This window comes from Sus scrofa, chromosome 8, assembly GCF_054392235.1.
Source record: "Sus scrofa isolate SSC_HxYL_T2T_F1_AM1 chromosome 8, Sscrofa_HxYL_maternal_Yorkshire_Landrace_v2.0, whole genome shotgun sequence".
In the NCBI taxonomy this organism is placed as follows: domain Eukaryota; kingdom Metazoa; phylum Chordata; class Mammalia; order Artiodactyla; family Suidae; genus Sus; species Sus scrofa.
In genome coordinates, this window is record NC_139390.1 from 30,057,608 (window position 1) to 30,072,720 (window position 15,113).

The 15,113-nt window shown below is 41.1% G+C and overlaps 1 protein-coding gene across 1 annotated transcript; it reads right to left on the reverse strand.

Moving 5' to 3' along the window:
- Nucleotides 1-245: 245 nt before the first annotated feature.
- On the reverse strand, nucleotides 246-10,223 carry TLR10 (toll like receptor 10). Its single transcript, NM_001030534.1, is given in 2 exon segments — nucleotides 246-3,044; nucleotides 10,159-10,223. A coding segment is annotated over 1 exon segment (2,436 nt). The 5' UTR covers nucleotides 2,956-3,044; nucleotides 10,159-10,223; the 3' UTR covers nucleotides 246-519.
- Between the last annotated feature and the right edge of the window lie 4,890 nt (nucleotides 10,224-15,113).

Consider the following 15,113-nt stretch of genomic DNA (forward strand, 5'->3'; position numbering starts at 1 on the left):
ATATTCCCAGGCTAGGGGTCGAATTGGAGCTATAGCTGCCACCTTACACCACAGCTCAGGGCAATGCCAGATCCTTAAACCACTGAGCAAGGCCAGGGATCAAACCTGCATCTTCATGGACACTAGTCAGATTCATTTCTGCTGAGCCACCACAGGAACTCCTAGAGCCATTTCATTTTTAATGGCTGTTTAATATTCTATTGCATTAATGTATTTTATGTACAGTTAATGTAAATTAACTATAATTTATTAAATAAACCTTTTATTTTGTGGTCATTTGAACTGTTTTCAATTTTTCATGATTATAAACAATGCCAGGATGAACACCTTTTTACATAAATCTTTGCGAATTGTGTTTCTATAGGATACATTCTTAGAACTCCTTCAAGGAACTGATGTGAAAGAATGACAGTTTTGCATTTTGAGAGATATTTTGCCAAGTTGCCATCATTCAGGTTGTATCCATTTATATCCTAATGGTATATGCAGGCCTCGATTTCCCTAGGCATAGGTGGGGCTTTATAGGCAGTCTGTTTTTATCAGAGATATTGCAGAACCTCGAGACCCTTCATTCAGCTCTGTGAATGTCTGTAGTTCACACACCTCTCTGGTTTCTAATAGATTAACATGAATAGCAGCTCTAAGGTTTGCCCAAAAAAGGCAACATTTACGCCTATCCTTGGGCCATTCCAAGTATGCTTTCTTTTCCATGAGAGCTTTCAGTGCAGGATACCTGGTAGGAATGCAGTAGAGTGGAATGGGTTCCAGTAAGATAAGAATTATGTCATCAGACCCTTCATGGAAGAGGTTGTGGTGGCCAAAGTAGAGTTCATAGTGGCACCACTCGCTCTGGACGAAATTGGGAGACAAAACAAAGATGGACTTAGAGCTTTTCTCCATGCAGTTTATGATATCTTCAGTAATGTTCTTGCCAGGATCAGAGTTTCCCTCATGAAAGCAAATCAGGACAGAACCATCTTCTTTCTCTAGATTGGGAATCAATTCATGCTTTACCCAGGCCGAATCATGTTCACAGTATGAAATAAACACGTGGAATTGAATATTTCTCTTGAGTTGTCCTTGGGTTGTTTTCCTAACCCTGTACCATGTCTGTGCCCACTGACCCAGCATCCTGAGATACCAGGGCAGATCAAAGCGGAGGCAGCAGAGGGCCACAGCCATCCCCAGAACTAGCATGATAACCACTATGATGACAATCAACAAAGCTATGTTGCAAGATAATTCAGAAAGATGAACATCCTTTAGCTGAGTCCCCTTTAGATCCAAAGGGTATTCGCAGATGTATGAATCTGACCACCCAACCATCATGCCCTCTGAATATTTTTCAAGCTGGATGAAATCTCTTAATTCACAAGTACACCGGAATGGATTTCCTCCCGCGTTTAAAGTCTTAACTTCCTGGCAACTCTGAAAAAAATCCACCGACGGGCTGAGGATTAAGTTCATCTCAATGTTCAGAACTGAGAGTCTTCTGAAATGACTGCACCCAGGAAGATCAGTTAGAAAGTTAAATGCAAGATTTAACTCTTGTAAGGATGTCACATGAATAATTTCTTTAGGGACAGTGTGAATGTTGTTATTATTCAGGTCAAGTATTTGAATATTTCTGGGCAAGCACCTGAAAACAGAATCAGCAAGTTTATTGAATGACAAGTTCATGGTGATCAAAGTTTCTGGCCACAAGCACTTTTCATCATTTTCATACTGTAACAGATTTTGGCTCAGATCTAAGTGTTCCAAGGATGTGTTTCTGACAAAGCAACTCACTAAGGAAAGTGTCTCCAATTTGTTGTCCTTCAAAATGAGAGTTTTCAAATGAGGCAGTTGGACAGGTTTTCTAAACACGTCATCTGTAAAGATATTACTAGCAAAGTTTAAGTATTGGAATCTTGTAGGATAAGTAGGGAACAACATGTGAGGCATTTGTGCATCTAATATTGTCAGATTGTCTATAGCCATTTTGGTAAAAAGCAAGTAGACTCTCTCCTGTGGGATATTAAAAACCCTGAAATGTACATGCTCCAAGTTTATAGTTCTCATTACAGTATTTGAGTAGTCAAATGAATTGTGGTCAAGATAAACCTTACCTCCAAAAATCACGTGTTGGATCTGGAAGTATTCTACTGATGTGTGCCAAACAAATTGTAAGATAAGGAAAAGGTCATCCCAGGGTAAATCAACTTTATTAAGTAACAGAATGGATGTCTTGGCATTCTCTAAAATAAGGTTTTGTTGAGTTTCTTGACTTGCAAATTGGCTTTTGCCATCTAGATTCGTCATTTCCAATATTTTTGAAGTCTTGATTCCATCACGCAAAAGAACCCAGAAATTTGTGTTTATTGGTAAAACAATGTGAAGTTTTGTTGTGTTTAAGATGGGCAGGCTACCTTCTTCATAATGAGAAAGAGTTCTCAATCCTAAAAAGACAGTATTTAGATGCAAATGAGCAATTTTCTGGAAATCTGATTTTCGTATTTTGGCCGCACTCAAACCCAGGATTTCCAGGTGTGACATGTTGCCCGTCTCCTCGGAGATAGGCATGCTGTCAAAGTCATTGAAGGACAGATCCAACTGTCTGAGACTTGCCAGTGAAAACCAAGTTACAGTCTTCAGTCTATTGTAAGACACATCTAAATATTGTAACTCCTTGTTGAATTCAAAGGTCTTGATGTCCAGCTCTTGGATTCTGTTATGGCACAGAATCAAAATTTTTAGTTTTGAGAAAGAATGAAAATCTGAATGCTGGAGTTGAAAAAGGAGGTTGTAGGATAAATCCAGTGTGGTTGTGGTTAGGGTCAAGTCTGTGGGAACCTTTCTTAAAGACATGTTGGAGCAGTTGGTAGTCAATTCCCTTTCTTCTGGCAGCTCTGAAGTCCTTCCATGCACTGACATGACAATACCACAAAATATGTAAATGCTTCTGATAAGTTTCATTGTAATTCTGAGGACTTTGTCACTGTTTTCACCTCATATGAATTTTATCACACATCACCTCATATGAATGAGGAAGATACATTCAGATCCTGGAAAGACAGCATATAATGTTAGGTAGTTATACGATTTGTTAAACCTTGTGGGATTTTTTTTTTTAATGCTAATATCTGACTATATTCCTCAAGAATTTGGAATAGGGTCCCAACCCAAATATTGAGTCTTTGACTTGATCTCAGAGCTTGACTCATGGATTTCCAAGTCAGTTACTGTCTCATACCCCCATCACTGGGGCAATTCAAGATTCCCAGAAGGGAGACAGCTATTTACTAGTTGGCAGAACTGCATTGCCAGGTTATACTCAATATCCTCTCTCAATCCCATTCTGATAGCCTGAAGGCTTTAAGAAAATTAAAAGAAATTTTTCAAATTAAGATTTGATTGTTTAGGGCAGTTTAAGATTCACAGCAAAATTGAAGGGAAGGTACAGGGACTTTCTGTATCCCTCCTGCCCTCCCTGCACCCCAGCATAGCCTCCCCCATTATCAGCATCCCCCTTCAGAGTGATGTATTCGTTAGAATTGATAGACTTATATTGATTCATCAAAATCACCCAAAGTCCACAGTTTACACTACAGTTCACTCTTGTCCATTCTATGGGCTTGAACAAATGTATCCATCATTACCGTACCTTACCAAATATTTTCACTGCCCTAAAAATCCTCTTTGCCTGTTCATCCTCCACCCACCCCACAATACTTGGCAACCACTGGTCTTTCTATTGTCTTGCCTTTTCCAGAATGACATATAGCTGGAATCACACAGTGTGTTCCTTTTTCAAATTGACTTCTTTCACTTAGTAACATGCACTAAGTTTTCTTCCATGTCTTTGCATGGCTTGATAACTCATTTCTTTTTACCACTGAATATATATAATAGTCCATTGCCTGGATGCACCAGATTTGATTCCTTCCATCTCTGAAGGACATCTTAACTGCTTCCAAGTTTTAGCAGTTATGAATAAAGCTTCTATAAGCAACTATGTACAGGTTTTTGTGTGGACATAAACTCTCAATGAAATGATTCTTTTTTTTTTTTTAAGCTTTTTAGGGCCACACCCGCCACATATGGAGGTTCCCAGGCTAGGGGTCTAATTGGAGCTGCAGCTGCTGGCCACAACCACAGCAATGCCAGATCTGAGCCATGTCTGTGACCTACACCACAGCTCATGGCAACGCCAGATCCATAACCCACTGAGCAAGGTCAGGGATCGAACCTGCACCCTCATGGTTCCTAGTTGGATTCATTTCCGCTGTGCCACAATAGGAACTACTCACTGAAATAATTCTTTATCACTGAATACTGTGGGCCCCTGAATTAATGCCATGACGTTGTTCCTCAGCTTTGAATTTGTGAACATAGAGTTTCTTGAGCTACTATCTGCCTTTCAATAATACCGAAGTTATTGCAAAGTCTAAAACACAGAAATAAACAGAATGGTTCCTGTCCTTATGCCTCCAAATAGCTTCAGGTTGGTGGCAAAAGCAGCCTGGATCACTGTCAAATAATAGTAACAGTGATAGAAACAGTTTTCATTTCTTTTTTATTGGGGAGGGGCGGCGTACCCATGGCATATGGAAGTCCCCAGGCTAGGGGTTGAATCAGAGCTTCAGCTGCCGGTCTACACCACAGCCACAGTAACACAGGGTTCCCGACCCACCGAGCAAGGCCAGGGATCAAACCCACATCCTCCTGGATACTAGTCGGATTCGCTTCCGCTGTACCACAATGAGAACTCTAGACTTCATTTCTTGAAGCTTTTTGATGCACCAAGAGATATACTAAACTCTTTGTATTATCTCACTCATTTATCAAAAACTGTGAAAGAAGGACTATGACTCATAATTTACAGATGAAGAAAATCTGAGGATTTTGATCTAAGAGTCAGGCTTCCAGTGTGTGATTAGACACAGAACAGGGCTGGAGAATTAAGAATTTCACAACATTATTATTCAAGATATTTTTAAGTACCTACTCTGCCAGGAAGTTTTCTAGGCACTGAGGATGTAAGGGTGAATAGTACAGCATCTCTTTTCTTAGGCAGCTGACATTGCAGTAGGGGGTAAGAAAAGAGAGACAATACACAAAGTGATACATTTACAAGTTAGGTCCTGATCAGCACTAGAAAAAAATAACTAAGATAGTGGGAATAGCGAGCACCTGGGTGGTCGTTTAGGGTGGTCTAGAAGAGCCTCGCATGACCTTCATGAAAAGATCTAAAGGGTGTGAGAGAACAACCACCTGTCTGGGGAAAGGGTATTCTGGAGAGAGAGGACTAAATACAAGTTCAAAGAGCATGCTTGGCAAACTTGAGGAGTGACTGGTGTGGAGCTGGGGAGGTGGGCTGAAGACATCCGAGCTTGCAAGGATTGGGGAGTTTCCTTTGATTGAAATAAGAAACCAGCACAGGATTTAGAGCAGAGGAGTAGCAGGTTCTGATGTATGTATGTGTGTGTGTGTGTGTGTGTGTGTGTATATATATATTTTTCTTTTTATGGCTGTTCCTGCAGCATATGGAGGGTCCCAGGCTAGGGGTCAAATCAGATATATAGCTGCCAGCCTATGCCAGAGCCACAGCAACACAGGATCCCAGCCATGTCTGCAACCTACACCGCAGCTCAGGGCAACGCTGGATCCTTAACCCACTGAGCGAGGCCAGGGATGGAACCTGTGTCCCCATGGATGCTAGCCAGATTCGTTTCCGCTGAGCCACAATGGGAACTCCTGATGTACATCTTAAAGAGTGCTCTGCTTCTTGGTTGAAATGAGTTGAAAGGTGCAAGCCTGCCAGGGAAGACCCTTGGGAGGCTGTCGGGTCCTGCGTGCAGGAAAGAAGGTAGTGAGGGGGTTGGGGAGCCACGGCAGGTTCAATAAACTCTTCACCTTTACGTCCTCCCACACCAGGCTTTCTGAAAACACAAGGGCCTGTAACTAGCAGTGGTGAGAATTTTCCTGCTTCGACTTGCGTGTGCTTAATGGACATTGACTCTCAGTCTCCCCCAGACTGGTCACTGCATAGACAAGCAGGAGGAACAAGAGGCAAACTCACACCGTGGTGAGATTTCTCTGTACTGTTTTCATGCTGTTCCGCTGTTCCACTCTTCTGAGAATTGCATATGTGTGTGTAAGTGTGCACCCATGCAAGTGTGGTGGGGGGACAAAACTGGTAGAGTGAACGCAAAAGAACCCTTGGAATATTGTCTCACTCTCATCTGGACTTTTCTTTCTCTAGAACCTGCCCAAGTTTGTTTCATTTTATTGTTGTTGTGCTTGTCGAAGTGAAAGAATTCTAGAAAATATGTTGATATTTCCTAAAAGAAAAATGAAAATACTTTATAAAATCGTTTCATAGAAAATGGGAAGGGGGACAGAGAGACAATCATTCTGTGATGTGAAAGTGAGGACAGAAGGTCGACTTTTTATATTCCTTGTCCACTGTGTGCTCAGTGGAAGAGGGTCGTGAGAGGCACGAGGTGGGGGTAGGGCTAAGGTGACCTTTCACCTTTCCACTGAGATATTCCCTCCTGTCTTTTTCCTCCAGTCCATCCCATGTGGGCCTTTCTTGGTCATCTCCTTTTTCTGTAACATTTAGTACAGCATCCAGTGATCAGTATAAGAACAAATACCGACATTAAAAAGAGCCTCTGTGATGTAACTTTATCTCCACAGTTATTTTCCAGATTTTAGGAAGCCAGCAAAATAAATGTGTTGCCATTACCATAATTTTAATCCATTACCCACATTTAAGATGACCTGAGTAATTGTTCTTTTTGATGAATCTATACATTTGTAACTATTCAGTGTGGCGATAGCATGCATCTCCACGCCATATTGACTCTCAGGCAAATGAGGCAGTGGCCACTTGATGTTCTTTGTGAATAATAACTACCATTCATTGGGCTAAGCAACACTGACTTTCTATAGATTGATCTTCACAACACCACCTTATAAGGTAAATGCTATCACTATTTATAGGTATAGATGGTGGTGCTTAGAGAGGTCCTGTAACTGCCTCACAGTCACAAATATAATCCATGGTGAATGCAGCAACAGGTATCTTGTCTCTCCAGGGTGAGTCAAGATAAATCTGTTTTGTTTTTGCTTTTTTAAGGGCCATACCTGTGGCACATCAAAGTTCCCAGGCTAGGGATCAAATCAGAGCTGCAGCTGCTGGCCTACACCACAGCCACAGCAATGTGGGATCTGAGCCCTGTCTGTGACCTACACTGCAGCTCATGGCAATGCTGGATCCTTAACCCATGGAGCGAGGCTAGGGTTTGAAATTGCATCCTCATGGATACTAGTCAGGTTCATAACCCACTGAGCCACAACAGGAACTCCAAGATAAATCCATTTTATATGCTATAATACATGAATAATGATGGGATTATGTTTCAATATATCATGCGGATTCTTCAGTGTTTCCTTATACACAGTTCCAGGAACCCAAGGAGTAAGTGTGCCAGTGCCTCCCAGCTCAGTTACTTACAAGGACGGACATGGATTGAGTCCTTATGTTGAGCACCGTCTAGTTTAAGCCACTGTATCTTGGGGCCACTTGTTACAGCACCCCAGCTATTTCCTATCTGATGCACTCTCACACTTACTGTGAAATTTGAGTCCCCAGTATGGATTACCACACTGGGCTTGCTCCCTTCTGGAATCTCATTTCATATGACTCTTCTCCTGGGCACCGCCCTCCAGTCATGCTGCCCCTTCTCCTCGTTCCTGGGCCGCAACATGCTTGCTCTGACCTGGGGGCCTTTGCACTAGCTCTTCCCTCAGCTTGGGCTGCTCTTCTCCCATCCTTCCTTGGCTGGGTCTTTCTCATCATTTACATCTTGGCTCAAAGTTTACCTCCTCTAAGAAACCTGATCTGACCACCTAAAGAGGTCATGTAAATTAACTTGCTATTCACACCGTCCTATTTTATTTCTCTACCAAACAGAGTACTTACCGCTATCTGAAGCTTTCATTTATTTATGCATTGACCACCTCCCACACCTCTCATAGCCATGAGAGAAGGGGGTCTGGCAATCTTGTCCATATCTGTATCCCCAGCACATAGAATATGCCTGGCCCTTGGCATATGGTCAGTAAACCCATTATATGTGTATGTGAATAAATGAATGAGTGATTTCAATTTTGTATTCCTTGGCACAAGGTGGTACATGCTATGCTCTCAAAAACATGTATCAAATGAAATTAATTTGAGTTTGAAATTAATTTGAGTTCCAAATTCCTGCTATGGTGCCATGTATGATGATCAGAGGGTGAGTTTGCGCCGAGGATGGATAGGTCTGTGTTCAAGGCCAACTGTAGCCCCTCACCAGCTATAATCATTTAGACCATTTATTGAACTGTTGAAAGGTTCTGTTTTCTTGTTTGTATCACGGGTTCTGTGCAGAGGCATAAAGAGAATGTATATAAATCACTTGGTATCCGGCCTGATGTATCACAGATGGTAGCTGTTATCAGGGCCAAGACTAGGGTGACTGCAGGCACAAATGTTAAGAGGCACCAAGAAACTCTGTAATCAGGATAAATAATACTTCCGTAAAATATTTTTGGAATTAAACTTAATGTAAAATCCATGATGAACAAAATAATCAAAATTTTTCATAAAGACCGGATTAGTGACTAACTTTTCCTCGTGTCTCAGCCTCCACGATGCCTTGGTAAGACACTGGCAGGTGTATTCATCACGGTGATGAAGCTGCCTTTAACGTTATAATCTCACAGAGTACTTCAATTCAGAGCACCTGACGTTAAGCTCCTAGGTTTAGGCCCTTGAAAAATGCAGCAAGATCTAACCCAGTTGCTTTATCTGGAATCCCCTGAGCTGAGATTCCTAGCTTTCCTGTTTTACCCACCTCTTCTCTCTGCCCAATACCACAACCTCATCTGAAACTTACTGTAAAGAATTGAGAGGAACTAACTCTTTCTGAACTTCTCTGAATATAATAAAATGTAAAAGTATGATCTCTGAGGCAATGCATGTGTATTATGGCATTTCATTTAAACAGTTTTAAAAGTCAGACATAAATTTTTGATGAAAGATGCTGTCAATAAATATATTATTATCATAGTCATGCTACTGTTACCATTCGGCTGAAAACAGGTGGAAAATAGAATAACTTTCTTTAATAGTTTATGATTTAAAAGTCCAAGTCAAAAGACACCATGACATGACTATTGGTGGCTCGCCAAAGAATAAATTTTTTTGGCTGCACCCATGCAGAAGTTCTCAGACCAGGGATCAAACCCTTGTCACAGCAGCAACGCAAGCCACAGCAGTGACAATTTTAGACCCTTATCCCACTGCACCACCACAGAACTCCTTGCCAAAGAATATTTGATCATCCAAATTCTCTATTCCCAGTGATGCAAAAAAAAGGGAGGGGGGGAGAAGGATTTAAAACCCATTGAATGCTGAGTAATCATTACAACATAAGAGTGAGAACAACTGATATTTTATGAGTGTTTCCTATTTGTCCAACATGGAACTAAATGCTCTCTGTACATTTTCTTGTTCAAGCCTCTCAACAATCCAACAAAATGATATATATTTTTATCTCCATTTTACAAATGGAGGAGCTAACACCTAGAGGTTAAGAAACTTGTCTGAAGTGAGCCAGTGAATAAGTGGTAGAGCATGAATTTGAACCCAGACCTATCTGGTCCCTTCCAGAAACCAAACTGAAGGCACTTCAAACTCTGAAATGAAGTAGCATAGAGTGTGATTGCCAAGGTTAATTTCATAGGCAGAGCCAGCTGCTACTGTGGCCTCTTCCTCCCTTCTCACGCCATGTGCCTCTCTCCAAAGCTACACATCTGCTAGGTGTCACAAGTTGTAAGAAACCAGCAAAAGAAAATCAAACTCTCAAACACAAGACAATTCCTCAGATCAATGGTGATCAATGGTATGTCTCAAAGTCACTCTCTAATCATTAATCTTTAGCATAATGTAGGCAAAATAATAAATACTAAAAATCTGAACAAGGCTGCTTTCCTCCCATCTACAGAATAAATCTAAATAACGTGAAAATCTGAATAAACCTACTTTCCTCCCATTTTCTTTAAAAAAAGACCCATGCAACCCTCTTTTTCACAACCGTTACAACACACAAAGCTAACAGTTCTTACCCTCAGGCTTGCAGTGGCTCCCTCCCAGCTGCAGGTGTGTCTGACTCATTGGCAGACCCAGAATTGGCTTGGGGAGTGACTGCATCAAGCTTTTCTGTGAGGTTTGCACTCCTGTGCCCTCTACTGTATGCCAGTGGCATTACATGTTGCAGAAGTTCATAATCTTAGACCACTTTTTAAAGAATTGCCGCAAAATACACATAACATAAAATTTACCATTTTGACCATTTTGAATATACAATTCAGTGGCATTAGGTGCATTCACATAGTTATTTAACCATCAGCACCATTCATCTCCAGAACGCTTTCATCAACCCCCCCTAAAACTCTTTATCCATTGAGTTCCTCATTCCTTCTCATTCCTCCCTCTCTTCAGTCTCTGGTAACCACTGTTCTACTTTCTATCTCTGTAGATTTTCCGTCTCTAGGTACCTCAAATAAGTGGAATCATGTAACAGTTGGCTTTTGTGACTGGCTTGTTTCATTTGGCACAACGTGTTCAAGCTTCTTCCCCGCTGAAGTATGTACCACAATTTCCTTCCCCTTCTTAAGGCTGAATAATATCCTGTTGTTTGTAGATACCATATTTTGTTCATCCATCCACCCATCAATGGACATTTGGATGGTTTTCACCTTTTGACTAATGTGAATAATGCTTCAAGTCTCTGCTGTCAGTTCTTTTGGGTAGATACCTAGAGGTGGAATTAATTGCTGGACCATATGGCAAGGCTATGTTTGAATTTTTGCAAAACTGCCATATCTGTTTCCCCCAGCATCTTTGAGCACTTTGATGGTACCTTACTTCAGGGTTCAGATCAGTCATCCCACCCATCAAATTGGGAGGGAAGGCAAAGTCGTGATGAGAGAAAGTGGGAATGGTGGCACCAAAATTTGATCAATCTGACTGAAAGGGAATGGAAACGCGTTAACTAGAGACCTTGTCTTGAAATGAAGTGATAGAACAAGCGCTGTATTTTTTTTTTTAATGTAGATTGCAGATAACATTAATTTTTTCAAAGTAACCTTTTTTGGAGGTTTTGTTTATGCTTGACTTTATTTTTTGTGAATACTGGTATAACTATTTTTTTAGCTTTTTAAATTAAAGTATAGTTGACTTACAATGTTGTGACAGTTTCTGCTGTTCTACTTGACTTTAGATGCAGATGACAGGGCTGGAGATCACTAAGGAAGATAAAAATTCCCAAATGGATTCGTCATGGGAGGAATGGTCAATTAATTTTTTTATTTTTAAATTTTTTATTGCATTAATATTTTAAAATATTCCTTTTCCTTATGGTTTAATCCCAGGAGACTGGATATAGTTCCCTGGGCTATACAGTAGGACCTCGTCTATTCAAGGAATGGTCAATTTTTAAATGAATCATGATAATAGGTTTATGTGACAAGGCCTCCTCGTCAACCCAGGTCCCGATGTCAGTGGTGCCGCAGAAATAAGAAGAAAGAGACACAGAAATAGAGTGGGGCTCAGGGGGCTACTGCCTGCAAGAGGCCATAGCAACCCTCTGAGCCAATTCATGGTTTTTATTTACTATTTTCTATTTCCTTGCACGTGCAGGGGATACATCGGTATTTTACTTCAAACAGATTGGAAGCAAGACAGGCTAGGACAGGCATTCCTAAGCACATAAAGTAATCATAAATGCTTTAGCCCTCCCAGGCTGTAATTTGTTGTTTGCTTCAAGTCATCTATGGCCTCTCCCGAAAATCCCCCAAGGCTCCAGTCCTGAGAATATCAGAGCAGATGGTTTTCCATCAGCAACATCAGTGCTTCAGCAATCTTGTTTTCAAGATGCCATTCTTTGGTGTTGTTCTCATTCCTTTTGCCTCAAGGATCATGAGCGAGTCCCAAGACTTTGTAAAGTATAGACTGACCTCTACAGCCACTCTGTGGCGCCAGTCTTTTCTTTCCATTCTTTGTCACGTTGCATAGTCATGCCTCCAACATTTATGTAAATGTAAAATTGGTGGGGGTGTTCTTAAAACGAATTTTTTGTTTGTTTGTTTTTGTTTTTTAGTGCTGCACCCATGGCATATGGACATTCCCAGGCTAGGGGTGGAATCAGAGCTACACCTGCCAGCCTCCACCACAGCAACTCAAGATCTGAGCCGCATCTGCAACTTACACCACAGCTCATGGCAACGCTGGATCCCTGATCCACTGAGTGAGGCCAGCCACTGAGCACACATGCATCCTCATGGATACTAGTCAGATTTGTTTCTGCTGGGCCACAATAGGAATTCCCCAACCAATTTTTTTTTAAATAATCATGTTGTGACTTTTTAGTCAAAATGTATTGCATATATTTCTACATGTATTATAAGGGGAAAATCGTAGGATGAATAACTGCAAAAAGAAAATCAGGAGTTCCTTTTATCTCAGAAATTCTCAAACTGCTCTGATCTGCACCCTCACATTCTCTACAGCCCTCGTGGGGAAAAATCATCACTGGGGGGTTTTGGTGTCCGAAGACATATTCTTCCTTCTCTGGGGTTTTAAACATTTTTAAACACTTTACACTGTCAGGGGATGGGCAGTTTTTCTCTACTTAGTTTTAAATTTAATTTCCAGAAACAGATCAAGCCCGGTTAGCGAGTAGTATTCTGTGCCATCATCGTGATCACTGTAGCTTGTCCAGGTGCAGGAAGTGGTATAAACATGATATTGACTAATCCTCACTACACTCTAAATGGAACATATTATGATTTCCATTTGACGGATGATGAATCTGGTTCAGAGAGAAGAAGAAACCTGTCCAAGGTCATCAACCAGTAAGAGATGGAGTCAGGATTCGACACCGAGTCCATCTGGCTCCAAAGGCCACACATTTCACTACTTTAGGTGCCCAAGAGTTTATGTACCTACCATTTCCTCTGCCCTCACCTGGAATTTCTAAAATCTTTAAATCCTTATTTGCAATGAATAATAAGAATAATATGCTCAGAACCATATGTGCTGATATCTTTAGCTAGTAATTTTTTTTAAACTACCTTCAAAAATCTTTCCCCTTTTCCCTCCTTTTTCCCGCCTTCTCCTCTGATTCTGGGCTTCAGAGATATCTGCCATGATATTCCTCCACCTCTCTCTTTCTTACACACACACACACACACTCAGATGCATTAACTCAGTCACTTACATGCATTTCCTCCCTCGAGCCTTCCCCTGATTGCAGACTTCCACCTGCCCCATTTCTGCCTTCATATATAACTTGCAACCAATAGAGAGCTTTGGGTTACCTCAAGCAATTGGAGGTTTATTTAAAATATAGAATAGACTTGTGGTTGCCAAGGGAGAGGGGAAGGGAGCCGGATGGATTGGGAGCTGGGGGTTAATAGATACAGACTATTGCCTTTGGAATGGATTAGCCACGAGATCCTGCTGTGTAGCACTGGGAACTATGTCTAGTCACTTATGATGGAGCATGATAATGGGAGAAAAAAGAATGTGTACATGTATGTGTAACTGGGTCACCATGCTGTACAGTAGAAAAAAAATTGTATTGGGGAAATAACTATTTAAAAAGTTAAATAAATAAATACCAGAAAAAAAAAAAAAGACACTACAGAAAAAGAAAGAAAGAACCCACAGGAAGTGAGGAAGAGCAGCAGCACACAGCTCCGGCTCCTCGGGACTCCCAGAGGCAGCCCTGGTTGCCAGGCCATCTTGTACCCTCCAACGTGGGCAAAGGCTGCTCTCTAGTTATGACTTCCCTCTGACTCTTCCTCTTTCTTAATGCTTCTCTTTTGACTCCCAGATGCTCTTTATTGCTGCTTCTGCTTCTATTATTCCGACCTCTCTTTCTGACTTTCTCAGTGGCATGGCTTAAGGGCAGGGGTGAGATTCGTCCTCAGGGTACGTCCTCCAAAATAAGAAAACTGATTGGCTCTTTGTCTCACCATCCAAAATGTAGCATCTCTATTGGGGAGAGGAACACTTAATAATCTGCAGGCCTATTTTATGTCTTGCCTTCCCTAGGGACCAAGGCAGGTGGGTAGGAAAATCATGTGCCCCAAGACTCCCCACCTGAAGGGACTGCTTTCTCCCTAAAGCCCCTGAAGTCTAGCTCACAGCCTAGAATGAAGCAGGTGATCATTGAGAAGAGTTCTGCTAGTTTCATTATAAATCTCAGTAAGAGAAAAGAGTAAAAGAAAATAGAAAATAGTGAAAAAGTTATTTTTTCTGAAAAACAAAGCAAATAAAATTCTCACAGTTAGGAAATCCAAGTCATTTGTCATTCATTTACTACACTTGGTGAGTATAAGGTGGGGAGAAATTTTTAGTTCAAACAAATAAATTAAAATGGTCCTAGATAAACAGTGGAAACTGAAAGACTTTGCAGAGATTTAGTAAATACTTTATTACCAAGGACGAGAGCAGCACTGTCCAACAGAATGGAGAAGGGATCCAAGTCACATAAGTAACTTTATCTCGTAAACACATTTTAAAAGATAAAAAGAGGAGTTCCCGTTGTGGCACAGTGGAAATGAATCCGACTAGGAACCATGAGGTTGCGGGTTCAATCCCTGCCCTTGCTCAGTGGGTTAAGGATCCGGCATTGCCCTGAACTGTGGTGTAGGTTGCTGATGCGGCTCGGATCCTGCATTGCTGTGGCTCGGGTGTAGGCTGGCAGCTACAGCTCTGATTAGACCCCTGGCCTGGGATCCTCCATATGCTGTGGGTGCGGCCCTAAAGAGACAAAAGACAAAAAAATAAATAAAAGACAAAAAGAAATAGGTGAAATTAATTTTGATAATATGTTTTACTTAATCCACTGTATCAAAATGTTCACATGCAAACAACTAAGATAATTCACATTCTTTTTTCATAGAATGTCTTGGAAATATGATATATGTTTTAGACTTACAGTATGTTTCAGTTCAGATTTGCCACATTGTAAGAAATCAGTAGGAAGTTCCCATTGTGCCTTAGCGGTAAT